Genomic DNA, 25,564 nt, shown 5'->3' on the forward strand with positions numbered 1-25,564 from the left:
TCCTTTCTTGCATACAATAAAATTCACCCTTTTACAGTTACAATTCAATAATTTTCAGCATATTCACAAGATTGTGCAATCACTATCTCCCAAAGAAATCTCATACTCATTACTGGTATTACCCCCCACCTCCTATCCCTCCACCCTCAGTTCAGTTCAGTTCCACTGCTCAGTTGTGTCCAATTCTTTGCGACGCCATGGACTGCAGCACACCGGGCTTCCCTGTCCATCACCAACCCCCGGAGGGTCCTCAAACTCATGTCCATTGAGTCAGTGATGCCATCCAACCATCTCATCCTCTGTTGTCTCCTGCCCTCAATCTTTCCCTGCATCAGAGTCTTTTCCAATGAATCAGTTCTTCGCATTAGGTGGCCAAAGTATTGGAGTTTCAGCTTCAGCATCAGTCCTTCTGATGAATATTCAGGACTGACTTTCTTAAGGATTGACTGGTTGGCTCTCCTTGCAGTCCAAGGGACTCTCAAGAGTCCTCTCCAGCACCACAGTTCAAAAGCATCAGTTCTTCCACACTCAGGTTTCTTTCCCTAGCCCCTGGTAACCATTAATCTACTTCCTGTCTCTATGGATTTGCCTATTCTGGATATTTCGTATAAATGGAATCATATAGTATATGGCTTTTTGTGTCTAGGTTTCTTTCATTTAGCACAATGTTTTCAAGATTCATTCATGTTAGAATATGTACTTCAGTACTTCATTCCTTCTTATGCCTTAACAATATTCCATTGTATGAATAAGCTACATTTTATTTGTCTGTTCATTGGTTGGTGGACATTTGACTTATTTCTACTTTTTAGCAATTATACTAACTGCTGTGAATATTTGTATCTAAGTATTTTTGTGGAGACGTGTTTTCAGTTCTCTTGGACATATACCTAGCAGTGGAAACCATTATTTCTTATATTTAGCAGTGTGCTGATGCATGCTGTCACTTAAGTTGTGTCCAACTCTGCAGCCCCCCGGACTGCAACCTCCAGGCTCCTCTGTCCATTGGAATTCTCCAGGCAAGAATACAGGAGTGGGTTGCTATGCCCTCCTCCAGCAGATCTTCCCATCCCAGGAATTGAACCCACATCTCTTATGTCTGTCTCCTGCACTGGCAAGCGGATTTTTTATCAACAGCGATACCTGGGAAGCCTCATGTGCTGGTAGATAGTAACAATCAGCTCTCACGTGGTAGGGAGTAAGGGAGTCTTTTTTTTTTTTTTTAATTCATTTTGGCTGCACTGGGTCTTCCTTGCTGCATGCAGGCTTTCACTAGTTGCAGAGAGCCAGAGCTACTCTCTAGTTACAGTGCTGGGCTTCTCATTGTGGTGGCTTCTCTTTTTGCGGAGTATGGGCTCTAGGGCTCACAGGTTTCAGTCATCGTGGTGCACGGGCTTAGTTGCCCTGTAGCATGTGGAATCTTCCCAGACCAGGAATCAAATCCATGTCCCCTGCATTGACAGGTGCATTCGCATCCATTGTCCAAAAGGAGAAGTCCAAAGGTAGTCTTGATTTGTAGCATTTGTTGGCCTTTGAAGTGCTCAAGCTATATTCAAGCTAGCAATGTGACGTCGCTGAAATCTAGAGAAAGGGAAAAGATGCCCAGCAGCATACCATTTACATAGTATTTCCACCATACTGAGATATAAATAACCTCAAGAGCATGGGTAATAGCAAAGTTGTAGTAAAATAATTAAGAAGTGATACATTGTGAGGATTTTAAACCTTTATTTTAAAGTAATTCATTTAAATGTAAGTTTGTGTGATTTAACTTTTATTTTTTTTAAATATACATTTATTTATTTTAATTGGAGGCTAATTACTTTACAATATTATATTGGTTTTGCCATACATCAACATGACTCTGCCACAGGTATACACGTGTTCCCCAACCTGAACCCCCCTCCCTCCTCCCTCTAGCAATGACTGTTTAACATCCAGTTCTCAAAATTCCTGAAATTTTAAGTCGGCTCTTTGGGCTGATGTGAGCTGACTCTAGCACCTTGATTGCATCCCCCTCCTTACATCTAACTTATTTTTCTGGATTGAATTATTTTCTTCTTACTGAAGTATATCCACTCGTATTCTTTCAGCAAAGCTTGTGTAAGGTAAACTCATCATCTTCGCTTGTCTGCAAATGGCTGAAAATTTGGTGTCACTTATGAATTGAACTTGTACAGAATTGTAGTTTGAGCTTTATTCTCTTTCCACATTTTGAAGATATTATCCTCTTGTATTTTGGTTTCCATTGTTGCTGATGAAAAGGCTGCTGTCATAGTTAACATCCCTTTTGGTAATCTGGCCCTTTTCACTGAGGGCTTTTATAGTTTTCTCTTTGCTTTGTGGTTTTGCAGTTTCATCAGGGTATGACTAGTTATGAAATTGTTGGTTCTGTTTCCCTGGAGAACCCTGACTTATATAGCTATAATATTTTTAATAATGATTTTCCATCATTCCCTCTATTAAATCTTTCTGAAATTCCTATTAGACATCTGCTTGACTTTCTCTTTTTATCACTCATATCTTTTAAATTCTTGTTCAGGTTTTTTATCTCTTTATCTCTTTTTATTCTGTTTTGGGTAATTTCCTCAAATTTCTCTTCTAAGTCCCTCTTCAGCTAGATCTATAGGTAGTTTAATATCCTTTGAGTTTTTAATTTCAGTGGCAGTGTCTTTCATTTCAGGAAGTTCTAATGGTTGTTTTTCAAATCTCCCCACTCTTTTCCTCTTATACTATTCTGTTATTTTATTACGGCTTCGACTGCTTCTCTTATGTCTATTTTAATCATCCTAATTCATAGTCTCTTTCAGATGGTTCTGTTTTTACCCTTCTTCTTTCTAGTTTGTTATGTCGAATGAGTCTCCATTCTGCTCATTTCTTTCCTCGTGGGGTGGATCCTTTTTGTGAGCGTCCTCATCAAGGATTGCTTTTTCTAGTGGATCTGCAAGCCCTGAATTGTTAAGCATCCTGCAGAGCTATTTTGAATTTGCTTCAGGCTAAACCTAAGAATTTTAATAGGTCTTACTTCAGCCCTAATCCAAGAATTTTATGTTAACTTCTCAGTAGCTGTTTTCACTTACAGGTAAAGTAAATTTAAACCCCCCATAAGCATTTGGCCATGATTAGAATTTCTGTTTCTCATGAGTGCCATTTTTTACCCTACCCAAGGCCTCATCAGAAATATAGCTTCCTTGAACTTCTCTGACCTTGGGATAGAGTTTTGCCAGTCTCCTTTTCATGGAAGAGGACAGAGCTTCCAATGTCAGGGCTTTTTGCAGCGGGCTCTGTTCCAACTTTCTTACTTGTCCAGAACTGAAGCTCCATCTCTACTCCTTAGTGTACAGTGTAACCCTGGCCTGCAGCTCTCAGGATCTATAACTAAGTGTGACATCTCTGTGGCAGCTCAGGCACATCACCTGTGCCCTGTTCTGGCTTTGAGTTTTCCATTTCTTTTTCATTTCTTATATCTAGAGGTTTCTCTTTATATTTTTTTCAAAACTGGCAATAAAAATATAACTTGTCTGTTATAGCTCATACAGCATCTCCATGTGTCTATAGTTGGTGGGGGGGGACCCATCTATGTTAGGATAATTGGTCACGTTTCTGAAGTTTCTCAGATCAGAAACAATCATCCTATGAGGAAGACATGTATTGTCCCTATTTTGTGGGTAAGAAAACTGAAGCTCAGAATGGTTGTCTACATTGCCAAAGCCATAAAACTTTAAATGGGATTTTTGTCCAGTCTGTTTGCAAAATCCCGTGCAAGATATCTAAGCATCTTCAAGTTGACTTGGTACCACTGGCTTCTCTCCATTATTAACTTTTATGGATAATTCATCTCTGGCATTTTGCTGAAGCGAAGACTCTCTAAAAGATTCTTCTTGCTTCTTTAGGTAAGACTGTTTAGAAGAGAAGGGAAGGGAGTACAGTGCAGGTCGTGGAAGCTGGGCTGTCCTGAGCCTGCGAGCCCTTGGTAGGAGCATTTGCCTGGGCGGAGGTGAAAACCAACAGGCATTTCTGCCACCATCCAGAAGCACTCCCAAACTCACTCGTGCAGTGGGTAGTGAAGGGGACATACTGAGGGTCCTGCACATTGTCTCTGGCTTGCTTCTGGAAAAAAGGAAGAAACCCAGGCAATGGCAAGACTTACCTGTAAGTTTTGCTGAGTTTAGGGATGAGCGACTGAACTGAACAGTAGAGACCATCACTGAGGCTTTTCACTTTGCTCCTTAGACTAGCACACCTTTTGCACTGTGTGTCCTGCACAGAACCTGACCCTGAGTGGGTGCCCTAAAAGGTGATATGGATCAATGAGTGTAACTGAGGAAAAAGAGGACACATCAAGTATTTACAGTGGAGGGACCTAATGAAGTAGACTGGTTACACAGGTGATAGGATAGGGGGTGGAGAGGCAGCCCAGAGCTTAGGGAAACCAAAAGGGGTAGAGGGGGAAGGCAGTCTCATAGGGGATGGAGAGCCAGGAGATGGAAGCCGGGAGCCACGTGGTCAGAAGCTTGAACTCTAACATTGGGAGCAGGAGCCATTGAAAATATGCAGCCAGAAATGCCACTGAGGTGTTGGGACCTAACAAACGCCATGATAGGCTTCAGGGACTAAGGTAGGACTCATGGGAAAGGCTGAGTCATTGCCCAGTGAGGTCATCCCCGCGGATGCCAGGACTTGTCTAATCAGCATACTCCCTGTAACCTGGTTTGAGTTTATCAGGACTTAAAAGACATCCCCCTGCAGCCAATAGCCAATTAGTAAATACCAGGAAACCCCTGCAGCCAATAAAGATTAGCCAATTAGTAAATACTAGGAAACTCCTGCAGCCAATCAGCCCTTGCCAACGCTCTCTTCTAAAACCTATAAATACTGCTGTAAATCTGGGCTCGGGGCTCTTTGCTCCATTCCACTGTGTTGGATGTGGTGGGAGCCCTAGCTCGAGCTAGAAATAAAACCCCTTCATGCTTTTGCATTGCTGTGGACATCTTATTCTCTCAGTTTTGGGGACTCAGACTCTGGGCATAACATGAGGCAGATGGTGGTGGGGCAGCGGGCAAAAACATCCCAGCCTCTTCCTTCCCACCCCCACCTACCCCCAATCTCCTGCTAGTATGATACTTCCCCTAGGCCAAAGTCAGATGTGTTGGAACCTGGATTCCCAGCCTGAATAGATCAACATCCCTGCATTATAGAGCACAACAGAGCAGAAGAAGGCTGAGGGGTGAGTCTGAGAAAAACAGGCCCAGGGTTGGCGTAGAAGGAAAGAAGGAAGGAAAAAGGGGAAAAAAAGAAAAGAAGACAAGCCTATGTGTAACATATGAGCATTCTAAAATACTTATTAAATAGCCTTTTCCAATTGAAAAGGATTTTTCAGATAAAAATGTTGCCTTCCTTACAGAGTTGTAAGGAACAAATGACAAGATGGATGTGAAAATCTTTTGAAAATTGCCAAGAGCTACATAACAAGATGATCATCATTCATATCATTAGTTCTCTGAATGGAGGAACTGTGTTTGAATATGAGTATCAGTGGGAACACTTTATAGGGCATTTTATTGTGTGTGGATATCTTTTATGCAAGTGTATTAGAATATTATTAGCTGCAAGCAATAACTAGCAGTGACTTAACCAAATAGGTAGTTACTTTTTATATAACAGAGGTGCTCCTTTGGTCTTTCCATCTAGATTACAAGATGGTTGCGATGCCCAACCTTACCTTCAAGATCAAGGCTGGAAAGGGTGGGGGTGGGAAAACAGCTCAGACTTAGCAGTCCTGTTTCCTTAGGAAAGCAAAAGCTCTCCCAATAACTCCCAGAAGGGTTTTACCTAAATCTCACTTGCCAGAACTGGGCTACACAATCACCCCTAAAGGAGTAGCAAGAGAGAAACAGCTTCTAGGTGGTCAAACAGCGGTGTTGGCTACATGCATATAAAGCATAGTACTGGGCGCAGAGTAAGTGCTCAGTACACCTTAGCTATTTTGTGTGAATGTGCATCTGTGTGTGTCTATGTTGGTTTGGTTCTATGTAGTTCCCGTTTCTAATAATCCTGTGAAGTAAAATCATTTAGGTGCCTGCTCAGTCTCTCAGTCGTGTCTGACTCTTTGTGACCCCATGGACTGCAGCCTGCCAGGCTCCTCTGTCCATGGAATTCTCCAGGCAAGAATACTGGAGTGGGTTGCCATGCCCTCCTGGAGGTGATCTTTCCGACCCAGGGTTAGAACTAGTGTCTCTCACATCTCCTGCTTTGGTAGGGGGGTTCTTTACCACTATTGCCACCTGGGTGAGGTAGCTGAGTGCTTAAAGCGACAGACTACTAAATCCATTGTGCTCTGCACGCTGTGGGTTTGAATCTCATTCTTGAATGCTTGTGCTTCCATGGCCTATGTTCTTTTCCGGGGATTTCCCAGGGGTTGCTAGCGGTAAAGAACCCTCCTGCCAACGCAGCAATGCAAGAGACTACTGCTGCTGCTAAGTTGGCTTCAGTCGTGTCTGACTCTGTGTGACCCCATAGACGGCAGCCCACTAGGCTCCTCTGTCTCTGGGATTCTCCAGGCAAGAATACTGGAGTGGGGTGCCATTGCCTTCTCCAATGCGTGAAAGTGAAAAGCGAAAGTGAAGTCGCTCAGTCGTGCCGACTCTTAGCAACCCCATGGACTGCAGCCTACCAGGCTCCTCCGTCCATGGGACTTTCCAGGCAAGAGCACTGAAGTGGGGTGCCATTGTTTTCCGGGGGTTTCCCAGGGGTCGCGAGCGGTAAAGAATCGGCCTGCCAATGCAGCAATGCAGGAGACACCCTCCCCCTAAACTGGCCCTTTAAGATCTTGGCCCTGGAGTCACATCAGGGCCAAGTGGCCTCGATGAAGAGAGAAAGTGGAACAGGACCAGCTCTGAAATGAATTGATGCCTGTACCTGGGGCTATAATGATGAAGTCCTAGGTGGACGGACCATATATGAGCTAGAATCATGCCTCCTTCTGCCTGTACTCACTTTGGAATGGTCCTGTAGGGAGGCCTGGCACTTGTTACGATGATGCCGCTTCTGCCCAAGAACTCCTGTGGGAATCCTCTTTACAAGTCACAAAAAGACCTCAATCTCATTACTGTAAAATTACACCTCATTTCTGACTCAAACCCAGCTGCAGCTCCTCATCTCACTTGCCATGAGTTCCAAATGGCTTTTGATGGTTGCTGAAAATAAAAAATCATTCCCCAAAGACAGAATTATATTGCAATTGAGGGGCAGAAGAGTGAAGTTTCTGCTCTTTGGGCAATTTTCAAATCAAAATTATAGAAATATTTGCAGCAGTAAAAGATCTGTTCAAACAAATATATTCTCCTTAGGTTAATATCTCAGAAGAAGACAACTCTGTATGGTTGAATAATTTTTGCTGTGTTTAGGAAAAATTACCCACCCTAAGGGAAATTGTGAGAAGATCGCTGTGGTTGGTGAAGATTCCAATGAGATAATACTAAATGTAGGTGAGGACACTGTAAGATGGGCACACTCATGCACTACTGGAAGTGTAAGTTGGTTCTTAGAGCAATTTGGCAGTGAGCATCAAGAAGCAGCTCAAGGAATTCAAACCAGTTGACCTAGACATTCCATTTCTAGGAATCTTCCTGAGGGAAATAGTCAAAGATGTAGATAAAGACTTATGTGTACAGCTACTCATTTTATTTGGAAAAGCAGTAAAAAGAAGTAACTAGCCTAAATGTCTCTCAGTGAGGAAACTGTAAGGTAAATTGTGGTCAACTCATTGAATGAAAATAGTGCAGCCATTTAAAATGATGTTTTTGAAGAATTGTCAATGATGTGTTTATGTTCACAATGGAAAGATGCTAAAGCCAGACGGTGAAACCGCATGCATTATATAGTCCATTTTTACTTTCTATATGCTACAAAAAGGCTCAAGATATATTAAACGTGTTACCAGTGGTTTTATCTGGGTGATGAAATTATAGGTGATTTGAAATTTTTTTCATTATACATTTATATATATAATTTTGATCATTATAACTATAAATATTACTTTTATAATTAGAAAAATATGTATGATGAAAAGTACTTTTTAAGAAAGAAATGAGTTTAACTAGGAGAGAAGAGATCTGTCGTCAAGAAATTGATGGTTTAATAAAGGAAATGAGACATGTACACAAACTCATTACAAGGTAATAAGGGATCTAATGGACGCTCTAGAAAGTGTGGAGGGAAGGATTAGCTCTGCCTGGGAGAGTTGAAGCTGAGTGAAAAGAGGTGCAGGGTCTTGAGGGATGAACTGGAGTTCTCTAGGGCTTTGTAAATTGTCAAGCACTGGGTATGTATAAGTTAGTTTGGGGCCTTTATTATGACTGTCCAAGCTTCCCTCATACAAAGCTCTCTTTCTTGTTTCTCTCCCATGCTCCCTAAAGCCCAGCATCACTGGGACAGGAAGCAAAGGCAGTTAAATAGTCACACATCAGTGCTCCAGCAAGTGAACTGAGGTGCATCCAACGAAGAAGCAGATTCAGGACCAGAGGACATAAAATTATCTGGGAGCAGGGCCAGGAAGGTGCTGGTGGTTAAACAGTTCCACCTTATTTGCCGCCCTGTGGAAAGGCTATCCTTGCATGGGGCCCCCACCCTGAGTTATGGGGCCATCTCCATGTGGGGGATGGTAAAAACTTGAGAACAAGCATCACACATCAGTTCATGATTTACATTGGCAGGAAATGGTGTGTCAGATGTCCTTACAGACTCCAGACAGGGTGGGGTAGAAAGGAGGGGTGTGATGAGGAGACTCCAAAGGGTGGCAAGAGATGATTTGTTTGGGAGACAATCTTAGAAGCTCAAGGTTGGAAGAGATTTAAAAGCTATCTTACTTAATCCTCCTGATGCCCTTCTAACATCCCCATCATATCGTCACCCTTCTTGGCCTTCAGGGAGCAGCTCAGAGACCACCTCTTCTGTTACTTCCCATCTCAATTCCTCCAGCCTGTGCTTTAGCTAAGACTTCCCAGGTGGCTCAGCAGTAAAGAATCTGCCTGCTAATTCAGGAGACGCAAGAGACAGGATTTGATTCCTGGGTCGGGAAGATCCCCTGGAGAAGGAAATGGCAACCCACTCTGGTATCCTTTTTAAAAAATTTTTAATTTATTTATTTTAATTGGAGGCTAATTACTTTACAACATTGTGGTGGTTTTTGCCATACATCGACATGGATCAGCCACCGCTCCGATATTCTTGCATGAGAAACTCCATGGACAGAGGACCCTGGCAGGCTACAGTCCATGGGGTCACAAAGAGTCAGACACGACTGAGCACGCATGTGCTTTAGGTATTTCTCATTCAATTTTATGATAAAAAAAATTCAATGCCAACAGTGCAGCAGGCAGTGTGTTTATATTTCCTTGATAGCAGTATGCCTTCCTGAGCCTCCTGAAGTTTATTTATTCAGGCAACAAACATATATCAGACACCACATTGTGTCAGGCAATGTTCTAGATGCTGTGATAGAGTGAAGAGAAAAGACAAGATCTTGTGTTCTCTTGGATCAGGCATTCCAGTGAAGGAGAAATACAAGAAATAAAGGAATAAATGAGAAAGCACCAGGTTATAAATGTGAAGCAGCCATCTTTGGGAAAACCTAAGGAAAGAACTTTCCATAAAAAGAGAGAAGCTGATTCCAAAATCCCAGGGGATAATCATTGCTTGTCCTAGAGACAAAAAGAACATTGTGTTATTGTGCGTGGACTACCCTTTTGTGTTCTAGATGCAAATCAAAATCTCATTTTTCAGGACTTGGCCCAAACATTGCCTTTTTAGGCATATCTATCCTATTTCTTTACCCTCAGTAAGCTGACCGTTGTCTCCTTCCCTCCCCACTGACTCAGAGCAAGCTTCTCTCAGCACACCTATAACATAAGAATCTGCCATTCTTACTATACATAGCAGGTTTCCGGTGGCTCAGGTTAAAGAATCCACCTGCAATGTAGGAGACACAGGAGACTTGAGTTCGATCCCTGGGTCAGGAAGATCCCCTGGAGGAGGGCATGGCAACCCACTCCAGTATTCTTGGCTGGCAAATCCCATGGACAGAGGAGCCTGGTGGGCTACAGTCCATAGTGTCGCACAGAGTTGGACATGACTGAAGTGACTTAGCATGCACACGCACCGGCCATACTATATAGCATTGTTACTACCTAGTGGGCCTGTCTCGTTGCTGGCAGAACTTCTTTTCTTAAATCCCTAGAGCCTGGCACAGAGTATGTGATTGGTAAACATTTGTTTCCTGAATACATGAACTCTCACATAGCACTTTCTTAGAACCTCCCTGGTGATGCTTATTCAGAATTGGCAACCCGTTTTTGATCAGTACCAGGCCCTGGACCCTGTTCTTTCAACTCTACAACATCTTATAAGCTTCATGATTACCCATGAATATCCAGTTTTTATCCCATTCTGTAGTTAAAACTCAGAAAATTGGAGTGACTTCTGCGATGACTCAGAAATAAGAATCAGAGCTAAGATTTGAACGCCAGTCTTCTTGATGGCAAATCTCAGTGTTTCATTTTCTGTGATGCAACCGTATGCATTAGTTCTTCTGTGGCCCTGCCCTCTCTTTTCCCCTAGTTAACTGTTTTCCTTAGGGAAGGATCTGTACTTGACTCCATTCTGTATTCCCCATGACACCAGAACAGTGCTATGTATTTAAGACACACTCAGCACAAATCTCCAAGGAGGAAAAAGAAAGAATGAGTGTGTGAATGAATGCTTCACCCAAAGTGGATCAACATCTGATATCAGTTCAAAAGATGTTGATGTGCTGGAGGAGGAGATGTTTCTGAGGGGAGGGGCCTTCCCAGATACCTCTGCGCCCATCTGGGAAAGCCAAGTGTGCCGTCTCCACACTAACGCACTCATTTCTCAGAAATCACACCTTTCACTCAGTTGTACATCTCAGCAGGCAGGCAGGGGCACAGAGGGGAACATGCATGGCTTCCAATGAGTTGGGAAAATGAGGTTAGGTTTCGATTCAGATAGTTATTTGTGTTTTCTGGGTCTGCACGGTCGATAAATTTTCAACGAGCAGTGATTCTGTTCCTCATCTTTCATTGCTTTATGGGACTTCAGGGAATGAAAACATAACATCCTGCTTTCCCATAAGTTCTCTGGCCGGTACCCTGGCACCAATTAAAGACATGTCCATGCAATTAATCAAAACCAATTTGGAAGCACTCTGGCACTGCTCCTCTGATGTGCTGTCTGCTCCACATACAGTAGTTCCTCAGCCACAGTGATGGAGTCAGGCACATAGGAGCTTTTGATGAACTGGTTGTGCTGGCCCCAAGTGTTAACTATGTCATCTGACATAACTAATGAGGCTCCCAACTTGATCCGTGTGAGCAGAGCAGCCCTGCTGTCTGGAGGAGGCTCAGTTTCCATGGCCAGCTTGGGAAGAGACTGCGACGTGCTGGGTACACACTCCATCATGTCAGCTGGAGTCCTGGAGGCCTCTAGCGTTGGAGCTGAGAGTCGTCCACGAGGAGGGTGATGGAAATTATGCGCCAGGCTCTGTGCTGGGCGCTGGTGGGAATGTGACCTGATTTAAACTTCTAGCTCAGCCTCCTCATTTTACAGACATGGAAACCAAGACCCAGCAAAACTGAGGGGCCTGCCAAAGGCCTGAGCTGTGGGAAGAGAAATAAAGGAGTAGGCATAGATTCTATCTTTGAGGAACTGAACCCCTAGGTGAGAAGATAAACATGCATGAGGATAACAACTGGAGTCTGATGCAGGTAAACCTTCTCGAGGGTTAAACTGGGTATTCTTCTTTCATTCCACAAACATTTATCAAAAGTAAGAGAGTCTGTGTTCTTGTCACCTCTGCAACCCCATGAGTGTGTGATTTGAAATCAACAGGTCTGGCTTGGAGTCTCAGCTCTCCTTTGTGTTGATGTAATCTTGAGCAAATCATTTTTCTGAGCCTTTGGTTCCTCGGCTGTACATTGGGACAAGCTGAATATTGCCTACCCAGCCTACATCCTACAGTCCTTGTGACACCCAGCAGAGTTAATGGGTGTGAAAGTGTCAGAGTCTATGTACATGTTAGTTATTATTCATATTACTACCCTCTCCAAGGACCCCTGGCTGAAATCTCTGCAATATGGATCCACAGATAGCTTTAACTCTCTTCCTCTTCCTGCCCATTCCAAAACGCACAGGAAAGAAACAGATATAAAATCAACTGGTCATCTGCCTACAATCTCAACAGCCTTCCCAGAGAGTCCATGACACAAAAAGAGGAAGAACTCAGCTGTTTTAATTTAATGTCATTCCACACTTTGATTGAGCACCTACCATATGCCAGGCATTGGCCAGGGTGTATGGGGGAATCAGAGTTGGATAAGACAGGCTCTTTGGCCACCTTGAGAAACTCACCATTTAGTGGGAGAAACAGACATGGACATAAATAACTATAATATACTGCAGAAAAATACAATTGCCATAGGAAAAATACAAATCAAGTGCTGTGGGAGTCAGAGAAGGGAATGATTTATTTCCGGAAAGGAGATGGGGAAAAGCTTTATCAAGGAAATGCTATTAAAGAATGAGTGGGTTTTGGCTCTGTCAGGAAACACCATAAAGTGTACCCTAAACTGATTCCATGGCCAGTGCATGGAATCCTGAAAGGAACAGAGATCTAGAGGACAGAGTAAAACTGAGTGAGATGGGGAGTGTAAGGGCTTCCTAGGCGGCTTAGTGGTAAAGAATCCACCTGCCAATGCAGGAGATACAGGTTCAATCCCTGGGTCAGGAAGATCCCCTGGAGAAGGAAATGGCAACCCACCTCAGTATTCTTGCCTGGGAAATCCCACTGGACAGAGGAGCCTGGTGGGCTATCGTCCTTTGGGGTCACAAAGAGTCAGACACAACTTAGTGAAGAAATAACAACAAAGGAGTGTAAGGCTGAACAAAAGAAGACTTGCTGGACCCTAGCTCTGAAACCAAGGCATGGATATTTCTATTTCACTATTCTCTTTGCTGGCTGAGGTCACCTTGGCCTCTGTCCCTCAATCAGAGAATCCTATACTGGCTGTTCCTCCAGCAAGCCCAAATCCAAGCCAGGCAGCCAACAATAAAAATGAATGGGGAACAGCAACAACCATTGGCCTGGTCTGGGAATCCCTGGTTACAGTGATGCCTCCTCGGTCCAGGTGAGAGGCTCACCAGTGCAGCCATGACACCAACATCTGAAGCACGACAACGAGGACCTGAGGCCTCCTGGCTTGGGTCGTGCAGTACATTTCTCTCCTTTCCTCCTTTGTCCAGAAGAAACCAACTTCTTTAAGTGTGCTGCCATCCAAATGGCTTTGGAATGCCAGGAGCTGCTGCTGGTCTCAAGGCATAGCCACGGGACACCCTAGGGTTTCATATTTTCCTCCCTGTTTCCATTTTTCATTGTAAATTGGCTTTTTGTGTGCAAATAAAATAGTGATAAAAACAGAAACGTCAAAAATAGGAGAAAGAAGAAAGAGAGCATTCACTCACTCATCATCTGTTTCCATTTCTTCTTGCCCCTTCCTGCTATTGACTGTGAGCACAATTTGGGGGAGGCAGCTTTTTTTTTCATTGTAAGACCTTCAACTCAGACTTCCCTGGTGGTTGAGTGGTTAATAATCTGCCTGCCAATGCAGGAGACACAGGTTCGATCCCTGGTTCAATCTCACATGCTGCAGGGCAACTAAGTCTGTGTGCCATAGCTACTGAAACCTGCGAGCCCTAGATACCCCGTGCTCCACAAGAGAAGCCACTGCAATAAGAAGCCCAAGCACCGCAATTAGAGAAAGCCTGCGTGCAGCAACAAAGATCCAGAGTAGCCTAAATCAAATAAAGTACAAAGGCCTTCACCTCATGCACTTTATTATTTTTTAATATTTATTCATTTATTTGGCTGCATCAGGTCTTAGTGGAGGCACATGGGCTCTTCATTTGCTGTGCAGGCTTCTCTGCAATCTCCAGAGCATGTGGGCTCAGTAGTTGAAGTTTGTGGGCTTAGTTGCCCTACGTGTGGAATCTTCGTTTCCCAACCAGGGATCAAATCCATATCACCTGCATTGGAAGGTGAATTCTTAACCACTGGACAGCCAGGAAGTCCCTGGGGTGGCAGCTTTGATCACGGATACAATTACATATCCTTATTGCTCAACATTGTATCATACAACTTTTTCTGTTTTGCTACTTGCTGTCAATCTCTGGTGTCCACACAATCTTGACCTTGTTTGCTCACTCAAGACTAAAGAAAGATTGCCAGCATCATGTAAAAGGGATGCCCCATAGATAACATCGTGGTCACTGACTCTTGGCATCATGGTGCAGAGGAAAGCACTGGCTGCTCTGCCATCGCATAGACTTGGGCTGGAATCTACTTCAAAGCTGGATAGCCCTGGGCAGATCACTCCATCCCTTTGAACCTCAGGTCCTTGTCTGTATTGTGGGGATGCAGTTCATACCACCCTCATAGGATTGCTGCTGCTATGAGGATTAAATAAGATACCAAAAGGCAAATGCCCCATAATGGTGGCTCTCCTGCGTCTGCCCTTGCTGGGACTGACACAGGGTCTACTCTGCTCTGCAATTCTTCTGCCCACTTTGGACCTTCTCGCCTCCACTGAGCCCAGAAAGCCTCCTGGATGAGTCCACCTTAATTCTGACAAGCACTCCAGCCTGTATATTTATTGTTCACTGGATGAATGCATCATCTTTTACTTAGGCATTCTCCTCTGATGGAAACGTTGCCTGTTTTCCAGTTTTTTGCTGTTTCCAATAATGATGCAATAAATATCTTCATATATATTGCTCACTCCATCCTTTAAAAAAAGTTTTCCTTAAGAAGAACCCCCAGGAACAGGATCACAAGAACAGATGTCAGACTCATTTTAACAATGTCTCATGTATATTTCCAAGTTTTTAAAATATTTTTATTTTCATTTATTTATTTGACTGTGCCGAGTGTTAGTTATGGCACACAGGATCTTTGATCTTCATTGTGGCATGTGGGATCTTTAGTTACAACCTATGGGATCTTTAGTTACAACCTGTGGGATCTTTACCTGAGGTATGCGGGATCTTTTAGTTACAGCATGCAAACTTAGTTGCAACAAGTAGAATCTAGTTCCCTGACCAGGGATCAAACTGGGGCCCCCTGCATTTGGAGCTCAGGGTCTTAGCCACTGGACTACCAGGGAAGTCCCTCCAAGTTGTTTTTCAGAAGACTTGTATCTATCATTTTGCCACCAACTCAAGAGATAGGACCACTGGGACTACATTACAGGCTCTTAGGTTCTGGCCACAAACTCTCATTCCTGCTTTATTTTCCACCATTTTCTTCCCCAAGATGTCTCTCACACTGCAATTGCACAGAACAACTCAATATTTTCCCTCCAAAATAATGCTTCAATACTGCTGTGGCTTTGTACTTCCTATTACTCTCCATCACCCTTGCCTGGAATATCTTTTCTCTCAACATATCCGCTGACCACAGATCTCATCCTTTGTGGAACTGAGAACTTCTATGCTATCGTCAAGACCCAGCTCAAATATCCCTTCTCTGTGAACTAGTGCCTATCCTCCTAAGTAGAGTTAGTTACTCTTGCTGTATGTGGTGATTGGAGGGATCCTTGGCATCCAAATGCTTGCCAAGAAACAGTCACCCTTGTGACTTCCCTGGTGATCCAGTGGTTAGATTCAGTGTTTCCATTGCAGGGGGCCCAAGTTTGGTTCCTGGTCAGGGAACGAGACCCTACATGCCACAGCTAAGACCTGGTGCAGCCAAATAAATAAACAAAAGCACTGCATCTCCACGGTAAAGAAAAAAGGGAAAAAGCAGCAGTCCTACTCTAACCCCAGTTCACACCCCCAAATCTGTGTGATTCTGCTCTCTCCTCCTCCCTCACTCTGCACCCGGCGATTACCAAGTTATGCTAATTCAAATCCTAATTATAAGTTTGGATCCGTTTCTCTCTCCTTGCCATCACCATTGACCATCACCTCTCACCAGGATTCCTGGAATAGTCTCCTAAAAGAAAAGAAAAGGAATATGTACACAGTTCAAATGTCAAATTTTCTCTAAAGCTTATAATAAAAAATGGTAGATTATAGTCCCATCTTTCCCCATACTAAGCCCTTCTCCTCGGAGATAATTAGAAAATTTCAACTCTTCCAGCTGTTTCTTTTGGGATTTACTTCTGTTTTCCAAATAATACAACTATCCTTTTGTTTCTTGATTTTTAAGTGCATTGTATATTGATTTTGAACAATGGAAGATTTCTCTAACACCACTTCCCTGCCCCATCTTCCAATATAATTGTATCATAATTTTTTGTTACATATTATGACAAGGAGTACCATTAAAAACATTTGCCTTCTGAGATGCCAGCATTCTCTCTAGGACCACTGTCTCTAGGAGGGTGAGGTTTGAGCTTGCTGGGGGAAGGCAGAACAATTAGGAAAGGGGGTAGAAGTGTGGGAGGAGGGGCAGGCTGACCACTGGCTGACAGCCTGGTGTTCCTATGCAGAACTTCCTGGGCCCATGTAAGTGTAGCAAGCAAGGCTGAGTTAAGCCTTCTGGGGATGCAAAGGTAGTGCCCAGGAGGGGCTGGAGACTGCCTGCTTACACAGGCAGTGACTGATCCAAACAGATGCTGGTCTTTCCAGCAGGGTCTGAAGCCCCAGGCTGTGCTAGCTGTTGTCTCTGCAGTTGTGAACCCTGGGAAGGTTCAAGGAGTTCTAAGATAAGCGTCGGGGGGGGGGGGGGGGGGGGCGGGTTTGAGGGGTGGGTGGGGGGTGAGGGAGGTGGGGAGTGCAGGGCAGGCAGTGAGGGCAGCTGGAACAGTGGCAGTGGGGTACTCAGGGAGCCTGGGGTAGCTACTGTTTACTATCCAGTGTAGGAAAATGTCAAAATGTTAACAACTTATGAAGTCTAATGTAATTAATACAGTCCTGTTGACCCTGATTTTGACTATGTAAATGTTATTCATAGTCAAGCCTCATAGGACTTTGTGATTGCATTTCCATTTTTGTTAAGATTTTTCCTTGGACTTTTTCCTAGAGTTAATAATTGTCCTGTTATTTTCTTTTGCTTAGTTTCAATACACTCATCACTAAATCTTTTCCCAAACTCTGTGGTAGGATAATATGACTACCAAATCCATCAAGTCAACTCTCACTTTCAGTTATATCCCAGGCACCATGCTAGGCACTGGGGACTGTGTCTAGAAACTGTGAACAAGAAAGACGTGGTCTCTGCTTTCACTGAGTTTAAGTCCAGCAAGGGTTAAGATATAAGTAATTACAGTAATTTTAAGAGTCACAATGAGAGAGGTCTGGGTTCCTCTTAGAACATACAGCAGAAATACCTCACTCAGCTAGAGAGACAGGAAAGATTTCAGACCCAAAGACTGGTATGAAGCAATTCATCTAGACAATATATGTTTATTGAGAGTCTCTTATATGCCAGCCACTGTTCTAAATGCTGAGAACACAGTACCAAAAAGGCAGACCAAGCCCCTGCCTTCCCGGAGCTTACATTCTAGGGAGCGAAGACAGATAATAAACACAAGATAATTTTCAATTGAAACAAGGACTATAAATAAACAGGATGATTTAATGGCTGAAGCAGGAGGTGGGGGAGATGAGGTTAATTTAAACAGATTGGCAAGGTCGTGGAAAGTTGCTCTGAGGAAGTGATATCTGATGAACAAGAATAGCCAGGTATGTGAAGAGCCAGAGAGAGCAAGTTCCAGGCAGAAGGAACAGTATATGAAGACTCTGAGGAGGAGAAAATCACAGTTTTAGAGCAGAATTGAAAGCAATTCCATGTAGCTGGAACACAAAGGGCAGGGGGCAGTTGCTGGAGAAAAGGGGATGGATGTGAGCTACAGGGTGGGAGTTCTGGCATCTCCTAAGATTATTATTTGTTGCTCAGTCATGTCTGACTCTTTTCAACCCCATGGGCTATACCACGCTGGACTTCCCTGTCCTTCACCATCTCTAGGAGCTTACTCAAACTCATGTCCATTGAATCAGTGATGCCATCCAACCATCTCGTTCTCTGTCATCCCCTTCTCCTCTTGCCTTCAATCTTTCCCAGCATCAGAGTCTTTTCTAATGAGTTGGCTCTTTGCATTTGGTGGCCAAAGTATTGGAGCTTCAGTTTCAGTGTCAGTCCTTTCAATGAATATTCAGGACTGATTTCCTTTAGGATTGACTGGTTTGATCTCCTTGAGAGTCCAAGGGACTCTCAAGAGTCTTCTCCAACACCACAGTTTGAAAGCATCAGTTCTTCGACACTCAGCCTGCTTCATGGTCCAACTCTCACATCCATACATAACTACTGGGGAAACCATAGCTTTGACTATATGGACTTTTGTTGGTAAAGTAATGTGTCTGCTTTTTGTATGCTACCTAGGTTTGTCACAGTTTTTCTTCCAAGGAGCAAGCACCTTTTAATTTTGTGGCCGCCGTCACCATCTGCAGTGATTTTGGAGCCCAAGAAAATAAAATCTATCACTGTTTCCATTGTTTCCTCATCTATTTGCCATGAGGTGATGGGACTGAATGCCATAATCTAAGTGTTTTGAATGTTGAATTTTAAGACAGCTTTTTCTCTCTCCTCTTTCACCTTCATTAAGAGGCTCTTCAGTTCCTCTTTGCTTTATTCCATAAGAATTGTTATTATAATTATATATATTATTATATTATAAATATAATATTAGAATATTATAATTATTGATAAAACCCCTATTCTGCAGATATTTGTCTGTTTGCTCTAAGACACATTCCCCCACTCTTTGCTTCCTTCAGTATAATAAGTAATATAGAAACTTGAAAAATACATTTTTTTAAAGCCTCCCTTGCCAGAAGAAAGGTATTGGCTGGAGACTGAAAGGCACTGTGAAGGGAAGAAGCCATAATTTTGGCCTGGATTTTTGGCGATGCCCCCACCAGCAGCACCCCTAATAGATGAGTACCTACTGTGGGGTGGCTTCTCCCAGGGTGACAGCACCTTCTCCATCTCCCCTTTTCTCTTCTGACTCTCATAAGCTGTTTCTTCCTTAGGCTACTCTCAACAATTTCTTGTTCTCAACCCTTTTCTATTTGAAATGATCTAGAGCAGTATGGTCCCATATGATGTTCTGTGATGATAGAAATGTCCTAACTGCACTGACCTATACAGTATCCATTAGGCATATATGGCTACTGACTTCTTGAAATGTGACTAGTGTAACTTAGGAACTGACTTTTTAATTACTTTTCATTTTAGTAATTTAAATGTAAATAGCCACACGTGGTTAATGGCTACCATACAGGACAGCACAGACATAGAAGGATTTGTTTTTCTGACTGGACATTGGCTGATACAATAGTTGATATCGAAAGTGGTTGTGGGAAACCAACTCTCAAATATAGGACTCTGGGAGACTTCTCTGGTGGTCCCAGTGACTAAGACTTCCTGCTCCCAATGGAGTGGGCTCAGGTTCGATCCCTGATCAGGGAGCTAGATCCCTCATGCCACAATTAAAGATTCTGAGTGCCACAACCAGACCCAAGACAGCCAGATAAATAAATATTTTTTAAAAAGGTGGGACCCTGGGATTGTTAAATGACCTCACTGGGCTTGAATTCAGTGATGAGCTCATTGCCAGTGGAAAATGGGATACTAGGCAGCAAAGAACCCCAACCTCATGGAAGATGGCAGGCAGTAACAGGACTCCAAGTTGGTTTGACATACTCCAGAGGTCCCAAAAGTAGGCAAATTCAGTGGAACAGAGAAAGATAGTATATTTCACAGGCAAACAGCAGGAACAATAGCATGATACAGCTGGTTTTATCGCTCTGAAGTCCCTTGTGGCAATGCAATGGGCCTAGATGGCAGCTACACACTAACGGATTTGCACTGTCACTGAGGACCCTGGGCAAGGGCTCAGAACCCTTTATAACAAGCAACCAACAAGCCAGTCTCCTTCCCCATGGGAATGAGAAGAGCTGTGCAACAGTCATGCTGTAGTCACTTTGGTCTACTTCATTGTCTTTGAGACTAGTTACAGAAATGACCCAGAGTCTAAGCATGGATAGGCCTCACAGTTTGGCACACTTAACAAGGATGTACAGAGATCCTTGGGGCCCCTGGTGGATTGCCTCTTCCAGTAACTAGTGATCCATAACTTGGAATAGCGATAGAGTTGCTTAAACCACCACCTGTGAAATTAAAACAAAAAGAATTTTTTTAAAAACCTATCACCTGTGAGTACCTGGGATGAACTGCCTTTTGGGAGCCAGTCTTTAGGAGAACAAATTTCAGCAGACTGCTGAAATTATTGTTATGGTGAGAACTGTAACTACAAGGGTTTTGAGACAGGTTGGCTGCTTCTGACTGCACTAGAAGGCTTATTGGAAGAAAATCATAAGCTCAGAGTTCTAAACTCTCCAGTTGCAGGCACACTGAGAGAAATGGAGAGTTTCTACTGTGACTCTAAAATAATTTTATACCTACTATAGCTTCAGGACTAATATAATTGAAAATCAGATGCAAATTTTGATTCTCTGACTGCCCAATTAAAATGTTAGTGGAATTCACAGGTTTCTTAGAGGAAAGTTAGGGCATGAATGGGAAGGAATGAAATCTTGAGATTTAGAATAGAGAGATTTGGTTTGATTCAGACAAATAAGAGAATCTAAAGTGCCCAAATCCTCCTGAGCTCCAGAAATATTAATAAAAAGAAGCTTCAGTTCAGTTCAGTTGCTCAGTCGTGTCCAACTCTTTGCGACCCCATGAATTGCAGCACGCCAGGCCTCCCTATCCATCACCAAATCCTGGAGTTCACCCCAACTCCTGTCCATTGAGTCAGTGATGCCATCCAGCCATCTCATCCTCAGTCGTCCCCTTCTCCTCCTGCCCCCAATCCCTCCCAGCATCAGAGTCTTTTCCAATGAGTCAACTCTTCACATCAGGTGGGCAGAGTATTGGAGTTTCAGCTTTAGCATCAGTCCTTCCAAAGTACACCCAGGACTGAACTCCTTTAGAATGGACTGGTTGGATCTCCTTGCAGTCCAGGGACTCTCAAGAGTCTTCTCCAACACCACAGTTCATTCTTCGGTGCTCAGCTTTCTTCACAGTCCAACTCCACATCCATACATGACCACTGGAAAAACCATAACCTTAACTAGATGGACCTTTGTTGGCAAAGTAACGTCTCTGCTTTTCAATATGCTATCTAGGTTGGTCATAACTCTCCTTCCAAGGAATAAGTGTCTTTTAATTTCATGGCTGCACTCACCATCTGCAGTGATTTTGGAGCCCAAGAAAATAAAGTCTGACACTGTTTCCATTGTTTCCCCATCTATTTCTCATAAAGTAATGGGACGGGATGCCGTGATCTTCGTTTTCTGAATGTTAAGCTTTAAGCCAACTTTTTCACTCTCCTTTTTCACTTTCATCAAGAGGCTTTTTAGTTCCTCTTCATTTTCTGCCATAAGGGTGGTATCATTTGCATATCTCAGGTTATTGATATTTCTCCCAGCAGTCTTGATTCCAGCTTGTGCTTATGGAACTCTTTTCTGTCTGATTTCTTGGGGAAGCATGAGAATATGATCAAGTTTTTTTAAATCAATTCTTACATATGTATATGTGTGTGTGTGTGTGTGTGTGTGTGTGTGTGTGTGTATGTTTGTGTGTATTGTAAGAGAGAAAGAGAGGGAGAGCAGAGAGCAGCACACGTGTGCATAAAGGCATCTGTATCCCCTAAGGCCATTTAAGACCCCTGTGTTTGAAGATGGAATGTACAAACTCAAAGTTCTTTCCAAGTCAGAAGAATCTAGGTCTCCCATCTCCTTCAAATCACTTTCATTCTATGTCTAGCCTTGGCTGTTAGCATAATAGAGGCAGGCAAGGTCCATGTGGAAACACAAAATTCTCAATCATAAATCTATCAGCCTTAGAAAACATTCACAGCCTCTTGCCAAGTCTGATTTCAATCCTCCTCTTGAGAGCCTACATTTCTCTCTCCCATTTGTTCTACGCTTTTATTGTTTGTTTATTAAAATACTCCACTTGCTGGAAGGCTCCCAAGGAAGTAAGTCATAATGCTATTTTGTTACAGTTGGGATTCTGGGGATGATGAGGGAGGGAAGGTGAATGTGGTGTTATGTGGGACTCCACACAACACCCATGGCAACTTCATTGATAAGACTTCAGTGCAGTGATAAAACTTCAACACCCTACTTATCTGAGGATAGAGCAATGAATAAGTTGGGGGACTCTGCCCTCAACTTATGTTCTTACAATCTAGTGGTGAAAGTGAAAGTTGCTCGGTTGTGTTTGACTCTTCACGACCCCATAAACTATAGCCCGTCAGGCTCCTCTGTCCATGGAATTCTCCAGGCAAGGATACTGCAGTGGGTAGCCACTCCCTTCTCCAGGGGATCTTCCTGACCCAGAGGTTGAACCCTGTTCTCCCATACTGCAGGCAGATTCTTTACTATCTGTGCCACCAAGGAAGCCCCAACAATCCAGTGGCAGAAATAGAGAAGAAAAAGCGACTCCCTGGTGGTCCAGTGGTTAAGACTTCACCTTCCAATGCAGAGAGTGCTGGTTTAAACCCTGGTTGGGGAGCTAGGATCCCACATGCCTCACAGCCAAAAAACAAACCAAAGCATAAAACAAGAAACTATATTGTAACAAATTCAATAAAGACTTAAAAAATGGTGCACATTTTAAAAAAAATCTCTAAAAGAAAATAGAGAGAGAGAGAGAGAAAAAAGGTACAATCCAAGGAGATCAATGTTAGAAGCAAGTGCAAGGCGCTTCAGGATCAATTGAGTTGAGAATAGGAGGTGGAGAAAGAGGGGGTGCTTTCCTGAACCTTATCCTGAAGGATGAGGAGAGGTGTTCCAGACAAGCATGGGGGTGGGGTTGGCACTGATTCTGGCAGAGGAAATAGCACGTGCAAAGTCTTGGAGGGGAGATATAGTGTGTCTCTTTGGGGACGGCAGTGACCAGTAACCAGAATTTGAAGGGAAAGTGATATAAGATGAGGCTGCACTGGTGAGCAAGGACACCTGTTCTGGAGGAGTTTTAGGTGTAAGAGTGACATGGTCAGCTTTTTCTGTCAGAAATGTCATTCTAGAGACTGGCACAGGGGCCAAGAAACCGGTTAAGAGGTTGCTGCCTTACTCCAGGCTGCATTACTCACAGAGATGTTGGAGGCTTGAAATAGGGTGGTAGGAGTAGGAAGAGAGAAGGATTCAAGAATTTCAGTGTTACTGAAAAGGTAGAATTAACAGACCTTAGTAACCTATTAGACATGAAGAGTGAGAGAGAGAGGGAAGGGTGGATGGTGAGCCCAAGTGTATGGCCTGGCTAACTGCATGTACTCTTTAAGTGTGAACCAACGGGAGGTTCAAGCAAGGGCTCATGGAACTCAGAGGCCAGAGAGACCTCTGTGGGGACAGAGACGGGAGGTGTGCTTAATGAGGGTCTCTGCTTTCAGAGAGGAGGTTAAATGAGAAGAGTAGGAGGGAAAGATGGGTCAGTGGAAGAGCATGGGATTTTGGCATCAGAGATACAGGGATTCAAATCCCTGCTCTGCCATCAACTTGCTGTGTGATCCAGGCCAGTCTTGGGTTCTCTGATCTTCAGTATTGTCCCTATTTTACATATCAGAACATGAAGGCTCAGAGAACTTGGGTAACTTGTCCTTAGTCAGAGAGATAGGAAATAGTAGTGTCTGAACTAGCTCTGCCTAAATCTAGAGCCAGAGTTCTTTTTTTTTTTTTATTTTTTTTTATTTTTTGGTTGTCCTGGTCTTTTGCTGCTCGTGGGCTTTCTCTAGTTATGGTGAGTGGGAGCCACTCTTCACTGTGGTGTGCGGGCTTCTCGTTATGGTGGTTTCTCTAGTTGCAGAGTACAGGCTCTAGGCTGTGTGGGCTCAGTTAGTTGTAGTGCATCGGCTTAGTTGCCCCAAGGCATTGGGATCTTCCCAGACTAGGGGTCAAACCTGTGTCCCCGGCATTGGCAGGCAGATTCTTAACTACTGAACCACCAGGAAAGTCCCAGAGCCAAAGTTCTTAACCACATCATACTTATGCGAGACAATTAAAGCCCAATCTTCTCTGGTTGGCTCCAAGACCATGATTATTCCTACAGATTTCATTGCTTCCCAATTTCTGGGATGAAGTTCTCAGAAACTTGAATCCATGATGGCTGCTACTTACAGTATGATGTTCCCCCATCAAGAAGAGGAAGGGCAGTCACAGGGTGCAGGCAGCATAGTTGCAATTGAAAGGGACCCAGACCTATGAGTACGAGTCTCCGTTACCAGCAGACTGAGACTTCCCTGCCACTATGGCTTGAGGACGTCTGTTCTAAGTGATTGCCTGGCTTCCAATGAGAGACAACTGGATTAACACTAATGCTTTTGTATATAAAATTCCTCTCTTGTCCCAGGTATTTAGTTCTACCTGGATGGACCTAACCACTTTCCGACTGCCCCAGTAAGAAATTACTTTGCATCATCCCCTGGTAGCGAATCGGGGGTGCCAGGAAGGGAATTCTTATCATCAAATGCAGGATTAGACAAAATAACAGTTAAGGTTCCATTCCTTTTCTGAAGAGTCTGTGAGGTAACTGAGAGGTACCAAGAAACCTAGAAAAGCATTTTGGGATCATTCTGAGATAGTTTCAACATGCCAGGGAAAATGATTTGAATTTGATAGGAAATGAGTAGCCAATGAAGGCTTTTGATCAGAAACAACATGCTCAGCATTGTGATTTAGTATATGTTATTTCAGCAGGTATAAGCAGAATTGATATAAGAAAAGATGGGGATGGGGAGACCAGTCTGAAGATTTAAGGGACCCCCTTCTCCCTTACCACCTAATGAAGGCCCTACTTTGATTAGCAGAGCCCCAAGTGTCTTGCATACCACAGAAAACAGCTTCAGTGACCTGGGAAGAAACTCACACCTCACTCTGAATGTTCCCACCCAGCTCAAGGCTCATACATGTCATGCTGCACACAGCAGAGGTGCTGACAGAGCCAGAGGACCAGGATCAGTTACACGGAGAGAGGAGGTAAGACTGCCAGAGCCAAGCTGCAGAGAATTATCACTGAAGACAGGAGGCCCCAAAGGAGCTTGAGGCAGCCTCTCAGCCAGCTGCAAGGAGTTCAGAGCAGGAGTTCCAGGCTCTGGGAAGGCTGGAGACCTTAGACAGTACTTGGAAGTGCAGGGTCATCAGTCCCAGGATGTGAGGACCAGGGGATTTCTGAAGGATCCAGTAACCCTCTTCCTGAGAAACTGGGCCAGTTCTGCATGATTACTGGGAGCAGCCTGGTCTTCTGGCTCTGGTTCTGGAAGCAGGGGTTGCACTGCATTTCCTCCACGCTGTCACCAGCTGCAGAGAACTCCTATTATTAGCTGCCTTTGGGGCCATGGACAAGCTTTTTTCTGAGCCGTCTCAATTTCTTTTTACTTGATTCATCACCTACTCAAGGCTGTGAGAGTCAGTGCTGGCTTCTCTT

At 43.7% G+C, this 25,564-nt stretch overlaps 1 protein-coding gene across 3 annotated transcripts in view; it reads left to right on the forward strand.

Moving 5' to 3' along the window:
- Positions 1–25,564, forward strand: part of GVQW3 (GVQW motif containing 3) — a 53,115-nt gene that overhangs the window by 20,328 nt on the left and 7,223 nt on the right. The window contains exon 2 of one of the 3 annotated variants that reach the window (XM_069553826.1): positions 11,025–12,502. The exons of the other annotated variants lie outside the window; for them this stretch is intronic. Coding sequence (XP_069409927.1) covers positions 11,025–11,285 — 261 coding nt within the window. The 3' untranslated portion in view covers positions 11,286–12,502. Of the gene's footprint in view, positions 1–11,024; positions 12,503–25,564 lie in introns of those variants that run through there. 3 annotated transcript variants of the gene reach the window in all.

The sequence above is a fragment of the Ovis canadensis genome, chromosome 15 (assembly GCF_042477335.2).
Source record: "Ovis canadensis isolate MfBH-ARS-UI-01 breed Bighorn chromosome 15, ARS-UI_OviCan_v2, whole genome shotgun sequence".
Lineage (NCBI taxonomy): Eukaryota > Metazoa > Chordata > Mammalia > Artiodactyla > Bovidae > Ovis > Ovis canadensis.